The 18,743-nt window shown below is 46.2% G+C and overlaps 1 protein-coding gene across 1 annotated transcript in view; it reads left to right on the forward strand.

Annotated features, from left to right (window-relative positions):
• The window catches only part of FZD3 (frizzled class receptor 3), an 88,219-nt gene that overhangs the window by 35,894 nt on the left and 33,582 nt on the right, over nucleotides 1-18,743 (forward strand). Inside the window, exons 3-4 of the mRNA XM_064146653.1 lie at nucleotides 3,072-3,268; nucleotides 6,914-7,931. Coding sequence (XP_064002723.1) covers nucleotides 3,072-3,268; nucleotides 6,914-7,931 — 1,215 coding nt within the window. The remainder of the gene's footprint in view (nucleotides 1-3,071; nucleotides 3,269-6,913; nucleotides 7,932-18,743) is intronic.

Below are 18,743 nucleotides of genomic sequence, written 5' to 3' on the forward strand. Positions count from 1 at the left end.
CAGGACTTGTCCTGAATTATTGAAGTCAGTTTGGCTATCATGTCCTCTTTTGTCCTCTTCATTTCTCCTCTGTGTCTTGAGTGGTTCATTCTTCAAAAGCACATCCCCTCTAAACAGAGAGCCTTTTGTTAGGCACCAGTAGAGCAGGGCTAAATGTCATAACTGGCACCATATCCTTGGGCAGAAGTAGAACAGAAAAAGGTTTTTAATTGCCTTGGCTTTATTTTTTAATGCTGAATGGCATAATTAATAGGTGGAAGTGACTTTTCTTCTTGAGAACTGCAACAGGGTAAAATAATTTTAGTGATAGGGTACTTACAGACTGCTGCTTATGGCACAAACATTGCTGGTATTAATTGAAAGCACCTAAGTCTCTTTTTCTGTGTTATGTGGAGCAGTTGTAGGGATTTTTTCTGCTGTCCAGCATAGCTTCTTCATGATTTTAAAATAAACTGGATTGATGTAATGCATAAGAGAGCTTTTGTCTGCCCTCAGCTGCTATTTTGAGAGTGAGAGTGGTGTCAGAGAGACCTGGAGATGCTGAGAAACAGAATAGAATCATAGAATCAACCAGGTTGGAAGAGACCTCCAAGCTCAGCCAGTCCAACCTAGCACCCAGCCCTGGCCAGTCATCCAGACCATGGCACTAAGTGCCTGAGCCAGGTTTTGCTTCAACACCTCCAGGCACAGAGACTCCACCACCTCCCTGGGCAGCCCATTCCAATGCCAATCACTCTCTCTGCCAACAACTTCCTCCTAACATCCAGCCTAGACCTCCCCTGGCACAACTTGAGACTGTATCCCCTTGTTCTGTTGTTGCTTGCCTGGCAGAAGAGCCCAACCCCACCTGGCTGCAGCCTCCCTTCAGGGAGTTGCAGACAGCAATGAGCTCTGCCCTGAGCCTCCTCTTCTGCAGGCTGCACACCCCCAGCTCCCTCAGCCTCTCCTCACAGGGCTGTGCTCCAGGCCCCTCACCAGCTTCCTTGCCCTTCTCTGGACACCTTCCAGTATCTCAACATCTCTCTTGAATTGAGGAGCCCAGAACTGAACACAGCACTCAAGGTGTGGCCTGACCAGTACTAAGTACAAGGGCAGAATAACCTCCACTTAGACTAATGTTATTGCAGATGTTCCATGTAAATACCTTCCAACTCTTGTTTTTTTCTTCATCAATAGCTTTGAAAACTTGCTACTCTTCATAGCAGCTGTTGCCCAATTGCTCAGCAATTGGCAACATTTCCCAAAACGTGTAAAAGATTTAATTAGTTGAGTAAAGAACAATTATGCTTAAAAAATTAAGAGAATCACAATGTGGTTGTGTCTAATATACCAAAATTTACCTTTTCTTTTTGCAGACTGAAGGAGGCATGTAGAAAGAATTAGAAGAGCAAGGAGGTGGATAGGGAAGAGCTGAAATGTGAAGCTTTTCCTCATCATTCCTAGTAATTGTCCTTTATATTGCCACAAGATTTGTCCTATTTTTATTATTGCTGAATCTGTTCAATAGTTTGGAAAAAGAATGTTCAGCAAATAGCTGTTTGAAAAGGTGATCTCTCTACAGCCTGCTCTTCAGATTTAGTTATAATAAGATTTAAGCTTTAGAGAGAGAGAAGCAGGTCCATTTGTGCTTCTGCTGCTGCACCTCAAATTCTGAGGATTAGACTTCTTGCTTTATAATCCTGCTGGGTTGTGGAGAAGGGGAGACCAATATGAAGATAACAGACCTGTCTAGGACAGAGCTCATGGTAGCATTGCCATCAATCATGCAACTGTCACCTTTTCCCTTTGAGCTCTGACTTGAAATAGAAGTCAGGGAAAAGAAGTCGCTGCTGTTTCTGCAGGCTGGAGGCAGCAGAGTAGCTCAGCATTCGTAAGCTGTTTTGGTTCGTTCTGGAGTTGTAACTCCTCATTTACATCAGTATTCTGTAGTTCCACTCTCAGAAGGATATAACTGATCTTATTTTAGTATCTGAGATGCAGTGAGGCTTTGCTTAGTGACAGGTGCCTCACAAACTCAGACTGAAATATTGATTGACTCCTGGAGAGTTTCAGAGACGAGTTGTAATAAGCAAGAGCAAAATGAACCCATGCTGGATAATAAGACAATAGGGATTATCCATGTGCACCTGTTCTTATTAATACATCAGTCCCCCTTCTATTCCTTCTTTTTTGTCTTCAGAAATACTTGAGAGCAGCTGTATTAATGGGCTAATTGTGATGGATTTTCTCTCAGTGCTTCCAGGGAGTGTTGCTATCACTGTTATTTAAACTTGTTGTAAGGCAGCACAGAAGCACAAGACAGCAGTTGTTTTTTCTGGCTTCTTTTTTTCAGGCTTAGATTTCATGGTTCTTTCACAGAATCCCAGCATGATGCAGGCTGGAAGGGACCTCTAGAGGTCATCCAGTCCAGCTCCCCTGCTAAGTCAGGGTCACCCACAGCAGGTTGCTCTGGATTGCATCCAGGTGGGTTTGGAATCTCTCCAGAGAAGGACACTCCAAAACCTCTCTGGACAGCCTCTTCCAGGGCTCTGGCACCTTCACAGGAAATAAGTTCTTCCTCATATTTGGATATTGATGACATTGATATTTAGATATTGATGACTATTGAGAAGGTTCACCCTCAGTCTTCTGCAGGTTAAACAGCTTCAAGTGTCTCAGCCTGTTGTTGTCAGAGAGATGCTCCAGTCCCCTCATCATCTCTGTAGCTTCTGCTGGACTCTCTCCACTAGCTCCTTGCCCCTCTTGGACTGCAGACAGTAGTCCAGATGTGGCCTCACTTGGCCAGAGTAGAGAGAACCTACTCCAAGCTGTTGGTCCCACTCCTCTGAATGCACCCCAGGAGACCATTGGCCTTCTTGGCTATGGGGGCATGTTGCTGCCTCACGGACAGCCTTTTTCTGCCAGCACTCCCAGGTCTGTCTCCTCAGAGCTGCTTTGCAGCAGGTCAAGCCTTAGTCAGCACTGGTGTAGGGAGTTATTCCCCAGGTGCAGGACCCTAACTTGTTCTTGTTACAGCTTCCTGGTAAAGTGTTTTGCAAAACAGCTGTTGAAGTCTCCTTTTTCTTTTCTAGCCTTTTCATCCGATGGTGAATCTGGAATGCTCCAGGGACTTCCGACCCTTCCTGTGTGCCCTCTACGCCCCCGTGTGCATGGAGTACGGCCGCGTCACTCTCCCCTGCCGCAGACTCTGTCAGAGAGCATACAGCGAGTGCTCCAAGCTCATGGAGATGTTTGGGGTATCTTGGCCTGAGGATATGGAGTGCACCAGGTGAGCAAAACAGAGGTTTTTTTTGGTCAGGATAAAATTTTAGTATCATCTGGGCTGCTTTTGATTCTGAAACAAGCATTTAAAATGTCTTCCCTTACAAAGTGCATTTGATTGCACCATTCCTGATTGCATCAGCAATGGTGTGGTCAGCAGGAGCAGGGAGGTCATTCTGCCCCTGTACTCTGCACTGGTTAGACCACACCTTGAGTACTGTGTTCAGTTCTGGGCCCCCCCAGTTTAGGAGGGACATTGAGATGCTTGAGCGTGTCCAGAGAAGGGCGACGAGGCTGGGGAGAGGCCTTGAGCACAGCCCTACGAGGAGAGGCTGAGGGAGCTGGGATTGGTTAGCCTGGAGAAGAGGAGGCTCAGGGGCGACCTTATTGCTGTCTACAACTACCTGAGGGGTGGTTGTGGCCAGGAGGAGGTTGCTCTCTTCTCTCAGGTGGCCAGCACCAGAACAAGAGGACACAGCCTCAAGCTATACCAGGGCAAATTCAAGCTCGAGGTGAGGAGAAAGTTCTTCCCTGAGAGAGTCATTGGACACTGGAATGGGCTGCCTGGGGAGGTGGTGGAGTCGCCGTCCCTGGAGCTGTTCAAGGCAGGATTGGACGTGGCACTTGGTGCCATGGTCTAGCCTTGAGCTCTGTGGTAAAGGGTTGGGCTTGATGATCTATGAGGTCTCTTCCAACCTTGGTGATACTCTGATACTGTGTGTGTGATTTCTCATCCATTTGTCTGTCAGTCTGATGCCTAGGGTGGAAGCTGAGTTCCTGTTTCTATTCTCTGTCTAAGAGATGAGCTGAAAATATCTGTGGGGAATTAGTGCCAACTGCACATGCATGTACTTAAATGAATCGATATACCCATTTATTCTTCTTTGTCATTTATGCTGACCTGGTTTTGTCATCTATACTGAAGTTTAATAGATGAGGAGAGGCTGAGGGAGCTGGGGTTGTTTAGCCTGGAGAAGAGGAGGCTCCGGGGGGACCTCACTGCTGTCTACAACTACCTGAAGGGACATTGTAGCCTGCTGGGGGGTGGCCTCTTCTCCCCGGTAACCAGCAACAGAACAAGGGGACACAGTCTCAAGTTGTGCCAGGGAAAGTATAGGCTGGATGTTAGGAGGAAGTTGTTGTCAGAGAGAGTGATTGGCATTGGAGTGGGCTGCCCAGGGAGGTGGTGGAGGCACCGTCCCTGGGGGTCTTCAAGAAAAGCCTGGATGAGGCACTTAGTGCCATGGTCTGGTTGACTGGCTAGGGCTGGGTGCTAGGTTGGACTGGATGATCTTGGAGGTCTCTTCCAACCTGGTTAATTCTATTATTCTATGATGCTGATATAAATTTCCCAGAGTTAGGAAAAAAAAATATATGTTAGAGATTCATAGAATGGTTTGAGTTGGAAAGGACCTTAAAGTTCATCTAGGACCAACCCCCCACCATGGGCAAGGATTATTTATTAGTTTTATTAATAAGATTCATAGTCTCTTGTTCTGAAGGGGAAGCTGATTTTGGTGCTTCTATGAAATCTCATTTTTCAGAGCATCTACCTCTTGTTGAGCTCATGTACAAAAGATGTTTCCAGCTTTACAGTCCACAGTTAACTTTAGAAAAAGTTGCTTGATGATGCTCCAATCTATTTGAAACAGAATATACATGAAATTGAAATGGTATCACTGTGCTTTGAGAATGACTCCAATACAAGAGTACAGACAGGAAGAAACAGTCTCTCTTACAGCTGGGTTGGAGAAAATGAAAAGCAATTCAAACTTGTTTTAGCAAAAGAATAAGTCAGGGGGTACTTCCAGGTCCTGATAATCTGGGTCAAAGATAGCTCAAACCCTATACTTCAAATAGCTGCCTGAGCCCTTTAAGTTCTCCTATCTCCTCAGTATGACCCAGGTAATGACATTTCAAAACTAGAGCTAAAATTACTGAACCTTTGCTGGTGCTGTGTTAGTTCCACTGTGGCAGAGGAACAAGCAAGCCTGGCTTATGTGCACTTGTTGTGACAGTACAGAATCCTAGAATCAGTCAGGGTTGGAAGGGACCACAAGGAGCAGCCAGTTCCAACTCCCCTGCCATGCCCAGGGACACCCTACCCTAGAGCAGGCTGCACACAGCCTCACACAGCCTGGCCTTAAACACCTCCAGCCATGGGGCCTCAACCACCTCCCTGGGCAACCCATTCCAGCCTCTCACCACTCCCATGCTCAACAACTTCCTCCTCACCTCCACTCTCAAGCTCCCCACCTCCAGCTTTGCTCCAAGAGAGATGCTGAGGTGCTGGAACATGTCCAGAGAAGGGCAACAAGGCTGGTGAAAGGCCTGGAGCACAAACCCTATGAGGAGAGGCTGGGGGAGCTGGGGTTGTTTAGGCTGGAGAAGAGGCGGCTCAGAGGTGACCTCATTGCTGTCTACAACTGCCTGAAGGAAGATTGTAGCCAGGTGGCTACAGGCAACCCAGGCAACCACCAACAAAAGAAGGGGACACAGTCTCACGTTGTGCCGGGGGAGGTCTAGGCTGGATGTTAGGAGGAAGTTGTTGTCAGAGAGAGTGATTGGCATTGGAATGGGCTGCCCAGGGAGGTGGTGGAGTTGCCATCTCTGGAGGTGTTGAAGCCAAGCCTGGCTGAGGCACTTAGTGCCATGGTCTGGTTGCTTGGCCAGGTCTGGGTGCTAGTTTGGACTGGATGATCTTGGAGGTCTCTTCCAACCTGGTTGATTCTATGATTCTATGACTTTTTAGTGCTGTACAGCTGCTTGATCTTAACACACTAGAACATAAGCCATGGGTTCAGAATGTATAAAGGGGAACAGTACTGAGTTAAGTAAGTAGAGGGTCAAAGTGACCTTAAGAACATTGTAGCAGACAGAGTTATGTGGAATATGAGCCTGTGGTTTGTTAACCTTTGCTTATGTAGTTGCTAAAGTACAAGGTCTGTCTTAATGAGGTATGTACTGAGGTCTGTCTTAATGACCAATTAGGATTTGGCATGATCTTTTAGCTTGTATGTTAAGGTTTATAACCAAGTACTGGAAGTGCAATAAACAGAACTTAGCTTGCACAAGATACAAGCAGGTACTTACAGTATATGCAGCTATAGACAGAAATAGACAAGTTAAAAAGGTAATACAGAAACACAGCAGCCCTCCCAGAAACCAGAGTCCCCAGTAGGGGCTCCCAGCCACCCTTCCACCTCCTTTCCACTCCTCTACCTTATCCCAGACTTTGCCTTACATTCAAGATGAGTTTAGAGAATCAGCCAGGGGAGTTAGGAAGCAGATAAATTAGCAGGTTAGAGAGAGAAGGGAGGCAGCCAAAGCCAGACAGCAACTCTGTTCTCTATGTTTGTGTCCTTGTTCTTATCCATCTCAGCAAGCCTCTGAGTGCAGCAGCCATCCCCACTGTTTCCTTTCCACAGCCTAGCATCTAATTCTTCTCACCAAAGTATCCCAGCTAGGCTCCAACTAGCACAGTTCTGGGGTTTGTTTATGCACAGTGCTGTATTTCCTGGATCACCCATTGTTTGGGTTGCCTTGTTTTCACTCCATTGAGCGTGTCTGAAGTCAGGCATATCAATAAAGTTACTAAGTCTTTTCAAATAGGTGTATATGCCTTGTAAATAATTCTTCTCTTACCTTTTAGATTCCCAGATTGTGATGAGCCGTATCCTCGTCTGGTTGACCTCAATTTAGCTGGGGAGCCCACAGAAGAGGCCCCAATGGCAGTCCAGAGGGATTATGGCTTTTGGTGTCCTCGGGAGCTGAAAATAGACCCTGATCTGGGTTACTCTTTCCTGAGGGTACGGGACTGCTCCCCTCCTTGCCCGAACATGTATTTTCGGCGCGAAGAGCTCTCCTTCGCTCGCTACTTCATCGGAGTCATCTCCATCGTCTGCCTTTCTGCCACCTTGTTCACCTTTCTAACCTTTCTAATCGACGTCACAAGGTTTCGCTACCCGGAAAGGCCGATAATCTTTTATGCTGTCTGTTACATGATGGTCTCGCTCATCTTCTTCATTGGCTTTCTGCTTGAAGACCGAGTGGCCTGTAACGCCTCGAGCCCCGCCCAGTACAAAGCTTCCACCGTGACACAAGGCTCTCACAACAAAGCTTGCACCATGCTCTTCATGGTGCTCTATTTCTTTACCATGGCTGGCAGCGTTTGGTGGGTCATTCTCACCATTACGTGGTTCTTGGCAGCTGTGCCAAAATGGGGCAGCGAAGCCATCGAGAAGAAAGCGTTGCTCTTCCACGCCAGCGCCTGGGGCATTCCAGGGACTCTGACCATCATCCTCTTAGCCATGAATAAAATTGAAGGTGACAACATTAGCGGCGTATGTTTTGTTGGCCTCTATGACGTGGATGCCTTGAGGTACTTTGTCCTCGCACCTCTCTGCCTGTACGTTGTTGTCGGCGTTTCTCTTCTGCTGGCTGGCATCATCTCGCTCAATCGGGTCCGCATCGAAATCCCCTTAGAGAAAGAGAACCAGGACAAGCTAGTCAAGTTCATGATCCGGATCGGCGTGTTCAGTGTTCTGTACCTCGTGCCGCTCCTGGTTGTCATTGGCTGCTACTTCTATGAGCAGGCATATCGAGGTGTGTGGGAGACGACCTGGATCCAAGAACGCTGCAGAGAATATCACATCCCATGTCCCTACCAGGTGAGGAAAACCAATAAGGCATGTTGAGGAGTGCAGGAAATGGATAATGAGAGGGTAATGGATAATGAGGTGAGGAGAAAGTTCTTCACTGAGAGAGTCATTGGACACTGGAATGGGCTGCCCGGGGAGGTGGTGGAGTTGCCGTCCCTGGAGCTGTTCAAGGCAGGATTGGACGTGGCACTTGGTGCCATGGTCTGGCCTTGAGCTCTGTGGTAAAGGGTTGGACTTGATGATCTGTGAGGTCTCTTCCAACCTTGATGATACTGTGATACTGTGGTATGTTGTGACTTCACTTGTTACCTCTAACTTCAAGTGCTGCTTTTTCTACAAGGGGAGGTTCTTGCCATACTTGTGTCATTTGGGCAGTGCCTTGTGGAAGATTTGGTATTAATGGAAAACTTGAGGTGCATCAGCTGCTATTACTCATGGAGTTTCTAGGCTGTCTGGATTATTTTTGGAGATCTCTTCCAACCTGGTTGGTTCTATTCCATTCAATTCTATACAGGACATTAAGATGTTATTTCAAACTGTGTTCAAGAGGAAGACTCAATTATTTTCATTCATTACAGGTGCATTAGAAGTTTTACTCTGAAGGAACTCTGGCATTTAAACTGAATTGTCATCAGCCTGATTACTGCTTTTTCTAGCTCTGTCTCTAACAGTTTTGTTTCTCTGGTTAGCCTAGAGGTTCTCTGCTTTGTTTAGAGCAGTCTATGCATGTGTCAGAAATCTCTGTATAAAATCTTGCTTGAAGTATCTGCTGAAGAAAAACCAAGGCTTAAGGCTCATAGTTTTTGTTTTTCAAGAAGATTACACTTACCTGCTCAGTTGGTTTAATTGTGTCATTGCAGGAACAGAAGCCTCTAAGAGCATTAGATATCAAACTGTCCACTCTCTACTTCAGTGTTACACTGGTGCATTTGCAAGGAGAGTGTTGTCAGCATTAATTATTTGCTGCCTACATTTCTTTTTGAGCCAAAGCAGCAAACTGGCTTTGGAATGATATTGCATAGCTCATAGAATCACAGAATGGTTTGGGTAGGAGGGGACTTTTAAAGGTCTTCTAGTCCAACCCCACGACAGTGAGCAGATGGCCATCTTCAACTAGATCAGGTTGCTCAAAAGCCCAATCCAACATGACCTGGTGTCTTTCCAGGGAGGGAGCATTTACTGCCTCTTGCCATCAGTGTAAACAAATTTCTTCCATCTCTGTAGTCTGAATGTCCTCTCTTTTAGTTTAAAACCATCACCCCTTTTCCTGTCACAATAGGCCCTACCAAAAAATCTGTCCCCATCTCTCTTATAGACCCCTTTATGTACTGAAAGGATGCAAAAAGGTCTCCCCAGAGCCTTCTCTTCTTCAGGCTGAACAACCCCCAACTCTCTCAGTCTGTCCTCACAGCAGAGGTTCCAACCCTCACATTGTTTTTGTAGCTTTCTCTGCACCTTCCTCTGGTCCATGTCTCTGCTTTGCTGAGGACCCCAGAGCTGGACTGAGCACTGCAAGTGTGATCTCATCAGAGTGGAACCGAGGAGCGGAATCCCCTCCCTCAACCTGCTGGCTGCTTTGGATGTAGCCCAGGATGCAGTTGGCTTCTGTGCTGCAAGTACACATTGCCAGCTCCTGTTCTGTTTTTCACCCACCAATACCTCCAAGTCCTTTTCTGCTTTCCATCCCTTCACTCCCCAGCCTGGAGTGATACTAAGGAGTGCTCCAATCCAGATGTGGGACTTTACACAGATATTCCCTGTAATTTATTTGGAGCAACTTCATTTCAAGGAGATTTTACAGCAGGCATCTATTATAAAACTGCACACACAGGGGTATAAAACCCAGTATTTTGGCTCTAAGGCAGTTAAAACACCAGCTGGATCATCAAAGCTCACTTTTTAATGCAATAAAATATCACTTTAAGGGTTGACGTAGTCTCTATAGCTTGATAATAATCTTTTTATTACCTTATAACTCTGTTTTCTCTGTTAGATTTTATTAGGGTGTGATTCTTCCCTTCCAACCAGCATTTTTATGGCAGGAAATATCTGTTGGTGGGTGTGCTCAGTCGCACTGACATGATTGAGTCTTTGTTGCTACAGGTTTTAATGTGTTAAACTTGATGCTTTCAAAGAGGGATGCGTGGTTTTCTCTCAGTGAATTTCCAGCACCCACCATATGCCTACCTAAAATTTCTCTAAGAACCTCTACGTTTTAAAAGGTGCTTCTTTCTCAGAAGGTTGACCAAACCTTGGAACTTCTGTTGTCAGAGAGCTCAAATGCTGGTGAGTGGAATAATGAAAACACGTAGTAGTAAAACGCGACTGGGATCTGTAGGAAACCGTTAACACAATGGCTCAGCAGGAGTCAAAAGAACAATAATGGTTTCATTCACATCAAATTGGGTTGAAGGACCCATAGACCCTAGGGAGTATTAGAAGGGGTTTTCTCCTAACCCATCCAATTTTTTTTCTCCTTAAACTAAACATGCTTCCCTAATTAAACTGTCCAGACCTCTAATTGAAACAGATTTCCAAAGCTGTTGTTGGGGGGAACATAATTCTATCCTTAGATCATGCCAGTAAAATATATTGTTAAATGCCAAGTTTTGTAGGGAGCATCACACAAAAAATCAGACCATATTTTTTTTAAGCTTTGATGTTCTTTAACTTAACTTCAGATATTTGAATATCCCTTTCTGAGTTTCAGCTGTCCTACACTGAGAGCTGCAGCTGACTCCACAGCAGATGTGCAAAACTTACACAGGGTTGTGGTAGTTCAGATTTGCTGCTTGCAGAGGTGCAGTGAGCAAACCTAAGGTTAAAAATTCATTAGTCCCTTCAAGGGTGACATCATCTTTGCCATTAGAGGATGATGCCACAGTAACTCAGCCTGGAAAATTGCTAATGGGGGAGTTGAGGCACGCAGCTGCTGCAGGCAAGCCCCTGGCCTCCCTCCTGTGTGACTACTTCGTGCAGAAGATACCATGGAGTTAATAATTCACTGCTGATTCTCCTGGCTGCTGCTGACCAGAGTGGGCAGCTGATGTTCGAATGAAAAGCTGACATTGTGTTTCTTTGCATACCTAAAGGCCTTAATACTCCCCGAATGGAGGAAGCAACAGGACACCTTTATGCTTCAGTCATGATTTCTGCCCACCTTGATGTTTCCCGGGTTGACCTGGCTATGTATTATCATGCTTATTTGTCAAGTCACAGAATCACAACATGGTGTGAGTTGGAAGGTCTGAGGATGGTCTAGTCCAACCCCACTGCTAAGGCAGGGACATCAAGAGCAGGTTGCCAAGATTGTGTCCGGCAGAGTATTGAATACCTCCACCAAAGGAGATTCCACAAGGGCTCTGGGTAGCCTGTTCCAGTGCTCTGACATTGTCACAGGAAGGAAGTTTTTTCCTCATGCTCAGTTGGAATCTCCTGGGTTCCAGTTCATGTCTCTTAGCCCTTATCCTGTCTCTGAGCCCCACTGAAAAGTCTGGCCCCATCCTTTTGACCTCCACCCTTTGGATATGGATAAGCATTGATCTGGGAGGCATCAGTTGCTTTCCTTGTGAAATAAAAGCTTTTCAGCCACAAAGAAAGGAAATCAGTGTCCCAGTTAGTATTTCCTCCCTTGCAGGAGTAAGTGCAGGACAAAATGGAACTCGTGTTACCTCACCTTGCCCTCAGTGTCCCTGGCACTTCAAGTTTCTGGCAGAGACAAGGAAGAGGGGGGAAAGGGTTTGTGAACAGGGAAAGTGATTTGCCTTTGGAATGGGCTGCCCGGGGAGGTGGTGGAGTCGCCGTCCCTGAAAGTGCTCAGGAAAAGACTGAATGAGGCACTTAGTGACATGGTCTGGTTGATTGGCTAGGGCTGGGGACTGGCTGATCTTGGAGGTCTCTTCCCACCTGATTGATTCTAAGAGTCTGTGATTCTATGAAACCTGGCAGCAGCTCTCTCTCCATGAGCACATCTTGGTTCTCAGCATTCTGCAGCATCATGAGCTGGTGCGGTTCAGGCAGCTGCTTTAATCCATTGTCTGGGCAGCAACAGCAGGTAAAGCAGGCAACAGTTGCCTCTTGTAATGTAGCCATGAGGGCTGAAGTGAGCTCCGAGGTGAGCTGTCAGAAGCTCAGTGTAGTAAATGTTATAGTAAGGAGTAATCAACTGCTGCTTTGAGATGTCAGGTTTATTTACAGACTAGACAGTGTAGCTAATACAAAGGGTTTCAAAGCTGCTGAGGGGACAGGGGCATCTCTGTGATGGGGAAAGGCTTGAGAGGCCAGAGGCTGTGTTTAAGCCTGGAGAAGGGAAGACCGAGAGGGGATCTTCTCAATGCTTGTCAATATCTAAAGGGCAGAGGTCAAAAGGATGAGGCCAGACTCTTTTCAGTGGTGCCCAGGGACAATGTGAGGAGCAGCAGACACAAACTGGAATGCAGGAGTTTCCATGTGAAGCTAAGGAGAAACTTAGAATCATAGAATCATCAAATCAACCAGGTTGGAAGAGACCTCCAAGATCATCCAGTCCAACCTAGCACCCTGCCCTATCCAATCAACCAGACCATGGCACTAAGTGCCTCAGCCAGTCTTTTCTTGAAGACCCCCAGGGACGGTGCCTCCACCACCTCCCTGGGCAGCCCATTCCAATGCCAATCACTCTCTCTGACAACAACTTCTTCCTAATATCCAGCCTATACCTACCCTGGCACAACTTGAGACTGTGTCCCCTTGTTCTATGGCTGGTTACCTGGGAGAAGAGGCCACCCCCCACCTGGCTACAGTGCCCTTTCAGGTAGTTGTAGACAGTAATAAGATCACCCCTGAGCCTCCTCTTCTCCAGGCTTCTTTCCTGAGAGGTTTCTGGAGCCCTGGAACAGGCTGCTGTAACTTTTAACCGAGTGACAGGTATGAAGGTTGCTGTATTAAAGCATTGTTCTATCAGTATGAATAATGACAAATTGACTCAGGTGTTGCCACAAGTGATGGTTTTGGTTGTTTCTGATGCTAGGATTATTTGCAGTAATTGCAGTGTTGTGATCTTTCCAGTTAGTATTTACTTCTCTGTCGGGTATCTGCTCATAGTGGCCTAAAAATATCTTTAACCAACCCCCTCCATTTTCACTGAGGTTGAGCTATTTTTCCTTTCCTGCAGTGGGTAGCAGTGCCTTTGTAATCTACTTTCAGCATGGCAATCAAAACGAGGAGCTGAATCTTCCGTGGGTGTCCCACTTTTCACTCATTGCTTTATAGAATGAATTCATTCTTGGTCTGGACAATTGCATTAATGGTTTTGTCCAAGAAGAGTTCCTGCAGTGGCAAATGAAGTGAATTTTCACTAGCTAGAGAATCTGGTTCTGCCATCATCAATGTAACATTTTAACTGGGCTGCATGCTTTACATATTCTTCAGGTCAGACTTTCATCTCATAGCTAAATATTTTTTTCACAGAATCACAGAAAGATAGGGGTTGGAAGACATCCCTGGAGAGAGAGAGAGCCAAAGCATGGTGCTGTGCGCGAGCATGTCAGCTTCATTACATCGTCTATGCCTTTAGTAGGGTTTGGGTGGGAAGGGACCTGTAAAGGTCATGTAGTTTGACTCCCCTACAGAGAGCAGGGACATCTTCAACTAGAGCAGGTTGCTCAGAGCCCTGTTCAACCTGACCTGGAATGTTTCCAGGGATGGAACATCAACCACCTTTCAGGGCAACTTGAGATAGTGTCTCACCAGCCTCAGCTTAAAAAATACCTTCATCTAGTCTAAATTTCCCCTCTTTTAGTTTAAAACCATCACACCTTGTCCTGCCACAACAGGCCCCGCTAAAAAGTCTGTCCCCAGCTTTCCCATAGACCACTTTAATTACTGAAAGGATGCAAGAAAGTCTCCCCGGAGCCTCCTCTTCTCCAGGCTGAGCAATCCCAACTCTCTCAGCCTGCCCTCACAGCAGAGGGTTTCCAGCCCTTGCTTCATTTCTGTGGCCTCTTCTGGACCCATTCCCAACAGGTCCATGTCTCTTCTGTGCTGAGGACCTGGCGGGATGTTAGGAGGAAGTTCTTCACAGAGAGAGTGATTGGCATTGGAATGGGCTGCCCAGGGAGGTGGTGGAGGCACCGTCCCTGGAGGTGTTGAAGCAAAGACTGGGTGAGGCATTTAGTGCCATGGTCTAGATGACTGGATAGGGCTGAGTGCTAGGTTGGAGTGGCTGAGCTTGGAGGTCTCTTCCAACCTGGTTGATTCTATCTGTATCAAAAACAGTTAGTCAGACCAGACAATTTATTTCTCTTTCTGCTCCACCTATTCCATTCCAGGGTTGAAACTAGGTGATCTTTAAGGTCCCTTCCAACCTAAACCATTCTGCAAGTCTCTTACAGTGTAACAATGCCAAAAGGATTCTTCCCGAAGATGAGAGTTCTTATCCACTCGCTTCTGTTCATTGCTGGTGTCAGATAGAGAGGAGAGGATTAATTGTGGTTGCCTGAGAAACCCAAAGCGTTAAAGGCAGGAATGTTTTGTCAATAGTAGCTCTCCTCTGTCAATGGCAGTTATGTGTCTCTAGTGCAGGCACAAAGGAAAACAAAGTGCAAGCTTGCTAATGTATTCCTGTTACTACTAACTGGTAGCACATCACAGATCAATTTAATGTGTTATTTGACAACCAGCACTGGAAAAATGGATTTGAATATTAGAATTAATCTGTCACATGCTTCTGGTTGTTGCTTTGGCTCAAGAATTTGTCCCTTTTCTTGTTTGCCATTTTCACAAACATACTTTTTGATCTCTTTACATTTAATTTCTTTTTCTTTTTTTTTTTTTTACTGTTCATTTTCAAGGTCATTTTAGATGTCTCCAAATTAGTGCTGCTGAGATAAAAATCTCTTCGTTGCAGTCTAGCAACTAGCACTACAGTCTAGTCTAGCATTGCAGTCACTAGCAACTAGGAATTGCTTTGTTTGGTTTGCAATCCTTTGTAAAGGTTGCCCACATAACAGGGGTGAGGTGATGTTTCCAAGAGTGTTTAGTTCCCTCTTGGTGTGGCTTTGTCCTCTCTTTGCTTTATGCCTGGTGCCCTCAGCAAACACAGCAGGAAGATTACCAAAAGCAGAGACTGTCTGTAGCCGTTGAGCAGAACCCTTTTGTTGGGTATAGTAATATTAAATGTAGTGCCCATGGCACCCTTTCAACACCAGGAAGCTTTCTTCTGAACAGGTGCCAACAGCAAAGAGACTGTGGTGGCAAAGTAATGGTGGGCTGAGAGGCAAGAGCAGGGGAATGTTTAGTCTCTGCTGTCACTTCACTCTAGAATCATAGAATCAGTCAGGGTTGGAAGGGACCACAAGGATCATCTAGTTTCAACCCCCCTGCCATGGCCAGGGGCACCCTACCCTAGAGCAGGCTGGCCACAGCCTCATCCAGCCTGGATGAATAATGTAGCTCGTAGTGCCTACTTTGAGATAAAAATTGTGCAGAAGCAAATGAGACATTGAGAGAAGCTGCTCTAAGTTCACAGGATCACAGGATGTTAGGGGGTTGGAAGGGGCCCAAGGAGATTATCCAGTCCAACCCCCCTGCCAGAGCAGGACCACACAATCTAGCACAGATCACAGATGAACGCATCCAGACAGGCCTTGAAAGGCTCCACAGAAGGAGACTCCACAACCTCTCTGGGGAGCCTATTCCAGTGCTCTGGGACCCTCACAGTAATGAAGTTCCCCCTTGTGTTGAGGCAGAACCTCCTGTGCTGCAACTTACACCCAATGCTCCTTGTCCTATCCCAGGGAGCAGTGAGCAGAGCCTGTCCCCCTGCTCCTGGACCCCAGCCTTCAGATCCTTACAAACGTTTATCAAATCCCCTCTCAGTCATCTCTTCTCCAGACTAAGCAGCCCCAGGTCTCTCAGCCTCCCCACATAAGCCATGCCCTCCAGTCTCGTAATCATCCTCGTAGCCCTCCCCTGGACCCTCTCCAGCAGATCTCTGTAGTTTTGCAGATGCAGCTCCTCTGTCCCACTCCACTCCAAAACAAAAAAAACACACACACAAAAAAAAAAGAAACCCAAAGAATTCTGTTCTTTGAAATAAAAATTGTGCAGAAGCAAATGAGACATTGAGACAAGCTGCTTGAAGTTCCAGTTGAAGTTCTGCAGATGCAAAAAAAGAGAAGAAGAACAAAATTCTGTTGCTATATTCTGCTTTTATAGTACTTTTTCCTCCTCCAGTTCATCCTGATGTTAGAATTCAGTGCAGAACCTTTATGTTTAGTGCTGGCCACGCTGACTCGCCCGCAGTTCAGAGCAGCTCTTGCAGCAGGCTGTCTTTTCCCATGGCTGCATCGTGGGTGCGGTGTAGCCCCTGTTGACACAGGCTTTATTTTCATGCACAAGTGCTTTAGAACAATTACACAGGCGGACCGAAGAGAAGAAAGGATGGGGCTTGCAAACATCCCACCAAAAAACAAACCCCCCAAAAAACCAGCGGTGAGAACTAATCATTGAGACCTACTCTGTGGTTTCGGGATGCTGGTTCAGTCGGGATGGAGTTTGCCCATTTTTAGCGGCTGCAGTATGTGGCATTTCCCAGGTTTGGGCATTTTCAGCGCTAATAGAGAGGGGTGCAGCCACTATCTTTTTAAATACCAAATGTCTCAGCTGTTTTGCCATCTGTGTGAAGAGTGAGGCTTCAGAAACATGTGGGGGAGCACACTAAGCTGGCTGCAGAAAAGAGCCTTTGTTAAGAAACGTCTTTGCACCGTTTGCGTGTGGCACAGGCATAAAGAGAATGTATTTAGTGATGTCTATGTAGCTAGAGTGCTCCTCCCCCTCCCCCCACTCTTTTTCATTAGTTATTGTTTAGAATTCCTCTTAGAAGAGGTAATGGATTTGCTTAAATCTGCCCTGAGGAATTGCTTCTTGTTGCATGTAATTATCCTGTCCTCATGAAAAAAAAAAAAGAGAAACAAAAAAGAGGTTGAGATAAAAGAGTGTTTCTATATTGCTGCTTCCTCGGTAGAGACTGAGCAAATGGGAACGATCAGTTGGGCTGCATTCAAAAACAAAAGTCGTGTGGGCACAGAGTAACAGTGATCACAGCATTACAGCTCCCTAGCAGTGATACAGTTAATTTCTCCGGGTTTGTGCTTGGGAAATAGAATCTATTCAAGAGGAAGAATACACTCAAGTTAATTTCTCAGCATACTCCTTTGCAGCATTAATAACACCAGCCCTGTCTCCTCCTCACACATCCAGGGCTTTGATAAATCCTACATCAGATGCAATGTATTCTCTTATCTCACCTTGGCACGTATGCAATTTCCAGTCAATTACCATATTGAGTGAAAGCAATCATTTCATCCCCATGACTCACTGCTGGCTGGGGTTTTAATTGGATTGACTCAGCTAGAGACAAAGGGAAATGTTGATTTCTCAACCATTTTCTTCACAGGTACTAGCACCCAAGTATGAATCCTCAAGGTCATCTTCCCCCTAACCCCCCCTTTCTTTGTATTCAATATTTTGCTGAGTGACTTGCCAAAGAAGGTCAGATCTTGCTGGGTTTGAGTTCTCAGTTTTGTTCCATTCTCTTCTTAACAAGCCTGCTTTCTATCCAGAACAGCCTTTAATTCTGATTAGGAAGGAAGTTCTTTTCCCACTGACTCTTTTACTTGCTATTAAAATAGCAACAAAAGCCCAAGTCAGGTCTGATTTCTCTGGTTTTGAAGCAGCAATCATTCTTAACTGTCCAGACTCAAGGCTGCAGTCACAGTATCACAGTATCATCAGGGTTGGAAGAGACCTCACAGATCATCAAGTCCAACCCTTTACCACAGAGCTCAAGGCCAGACCATGGCACCAAGTGCCACGTCCAGTCCTGCCTTGAACAGCTCCAGGGACGGCGACTCCACCACCTCCCCGGGCAGCCCATTCCAGTGTCCAATGACTCTCTCAGGGAAGAACTTTCTCCTCACCTCCAGCCTAAATCTCCCCTGGCACAGCCTGAGGCTGTGTCCTCTCGTTCTGGTGCTGGCCACCTGAGAGAAGAGAGCAACCTCCTCCTGGCCAGGTAGTTGTAGACAGCAATAAGGTCACCCCTGAGCCTCCTCTTCTCCAGGCTAAACAATCCCAGCTCCCTCAGCCTCTCCAGTCACCTAGAAGATTTTGTTTCTCATTTTAACAAATTAAAGGAAGTTGTCTATGATTTGCATTTGGAAACTCTGCATAGCAATGCTTTCATTGATCATTATCACTGTGTCGCTGGACTTTCAGGTGGAGTTCCAGGTGATGGTGGTGTCAAAATAGAATCATAGAATCAACCAGGTTGGAAGAGGCCTTCATGATCTTCCAGTCCAACCTAGCACCCAGCCCTGGCCAATGATAGAATCATCAAATCAAGCAGGTTGGAAGAGACCTCCAAGATTATCCAGTCCAAACTAGCACCCAGCCCGGTCCAATCAACCAGACCATGGCACTAAGTGCCTCAGCCAGGCTTGGCTTCAACACCTCCAGGGACAGTGACTCCACCACCTCCCTGGGCAGCCCATTCCAATGCCAATCACTCTCTCTGACAACAACTTCCTCCTAACATCCATCCTAGCCCTCCCCCAGCTGTGTTCATACTCTAACCTGAAAAAGGCAGCCTTGAGCCAAAGAGTTTCTGTCTGGGGAGGATCAGAACTATTTCACAAACACTGTGTTTGCTAGAATTGTTTCTTCTCCCCTAAGTTCTGTACCTTTTCCCCTTAAGCTGTGCTTTGGCTGTTATTTGCATCTTTACACAATTACTCTGTTTCTTCTGACTTCACCTCCAGCAGTTTCACAGTGTGGCAGTTA

Source organism: Pogoniulus pusillus, chromosome 7 (assembly GCF_015220805.1).
Source record: "Pogoniulus pusillus isolate bPogPus1 chromosome 7, bPogPus1.pri, whole genome shotgun sequence".
Classification (NCBI taxonomy): Eukaryota; Metazoa; Chordata; class Aves; order Piciformes; family Lybiidae; genus Pogoniulus; species Pogoniulus pusillus.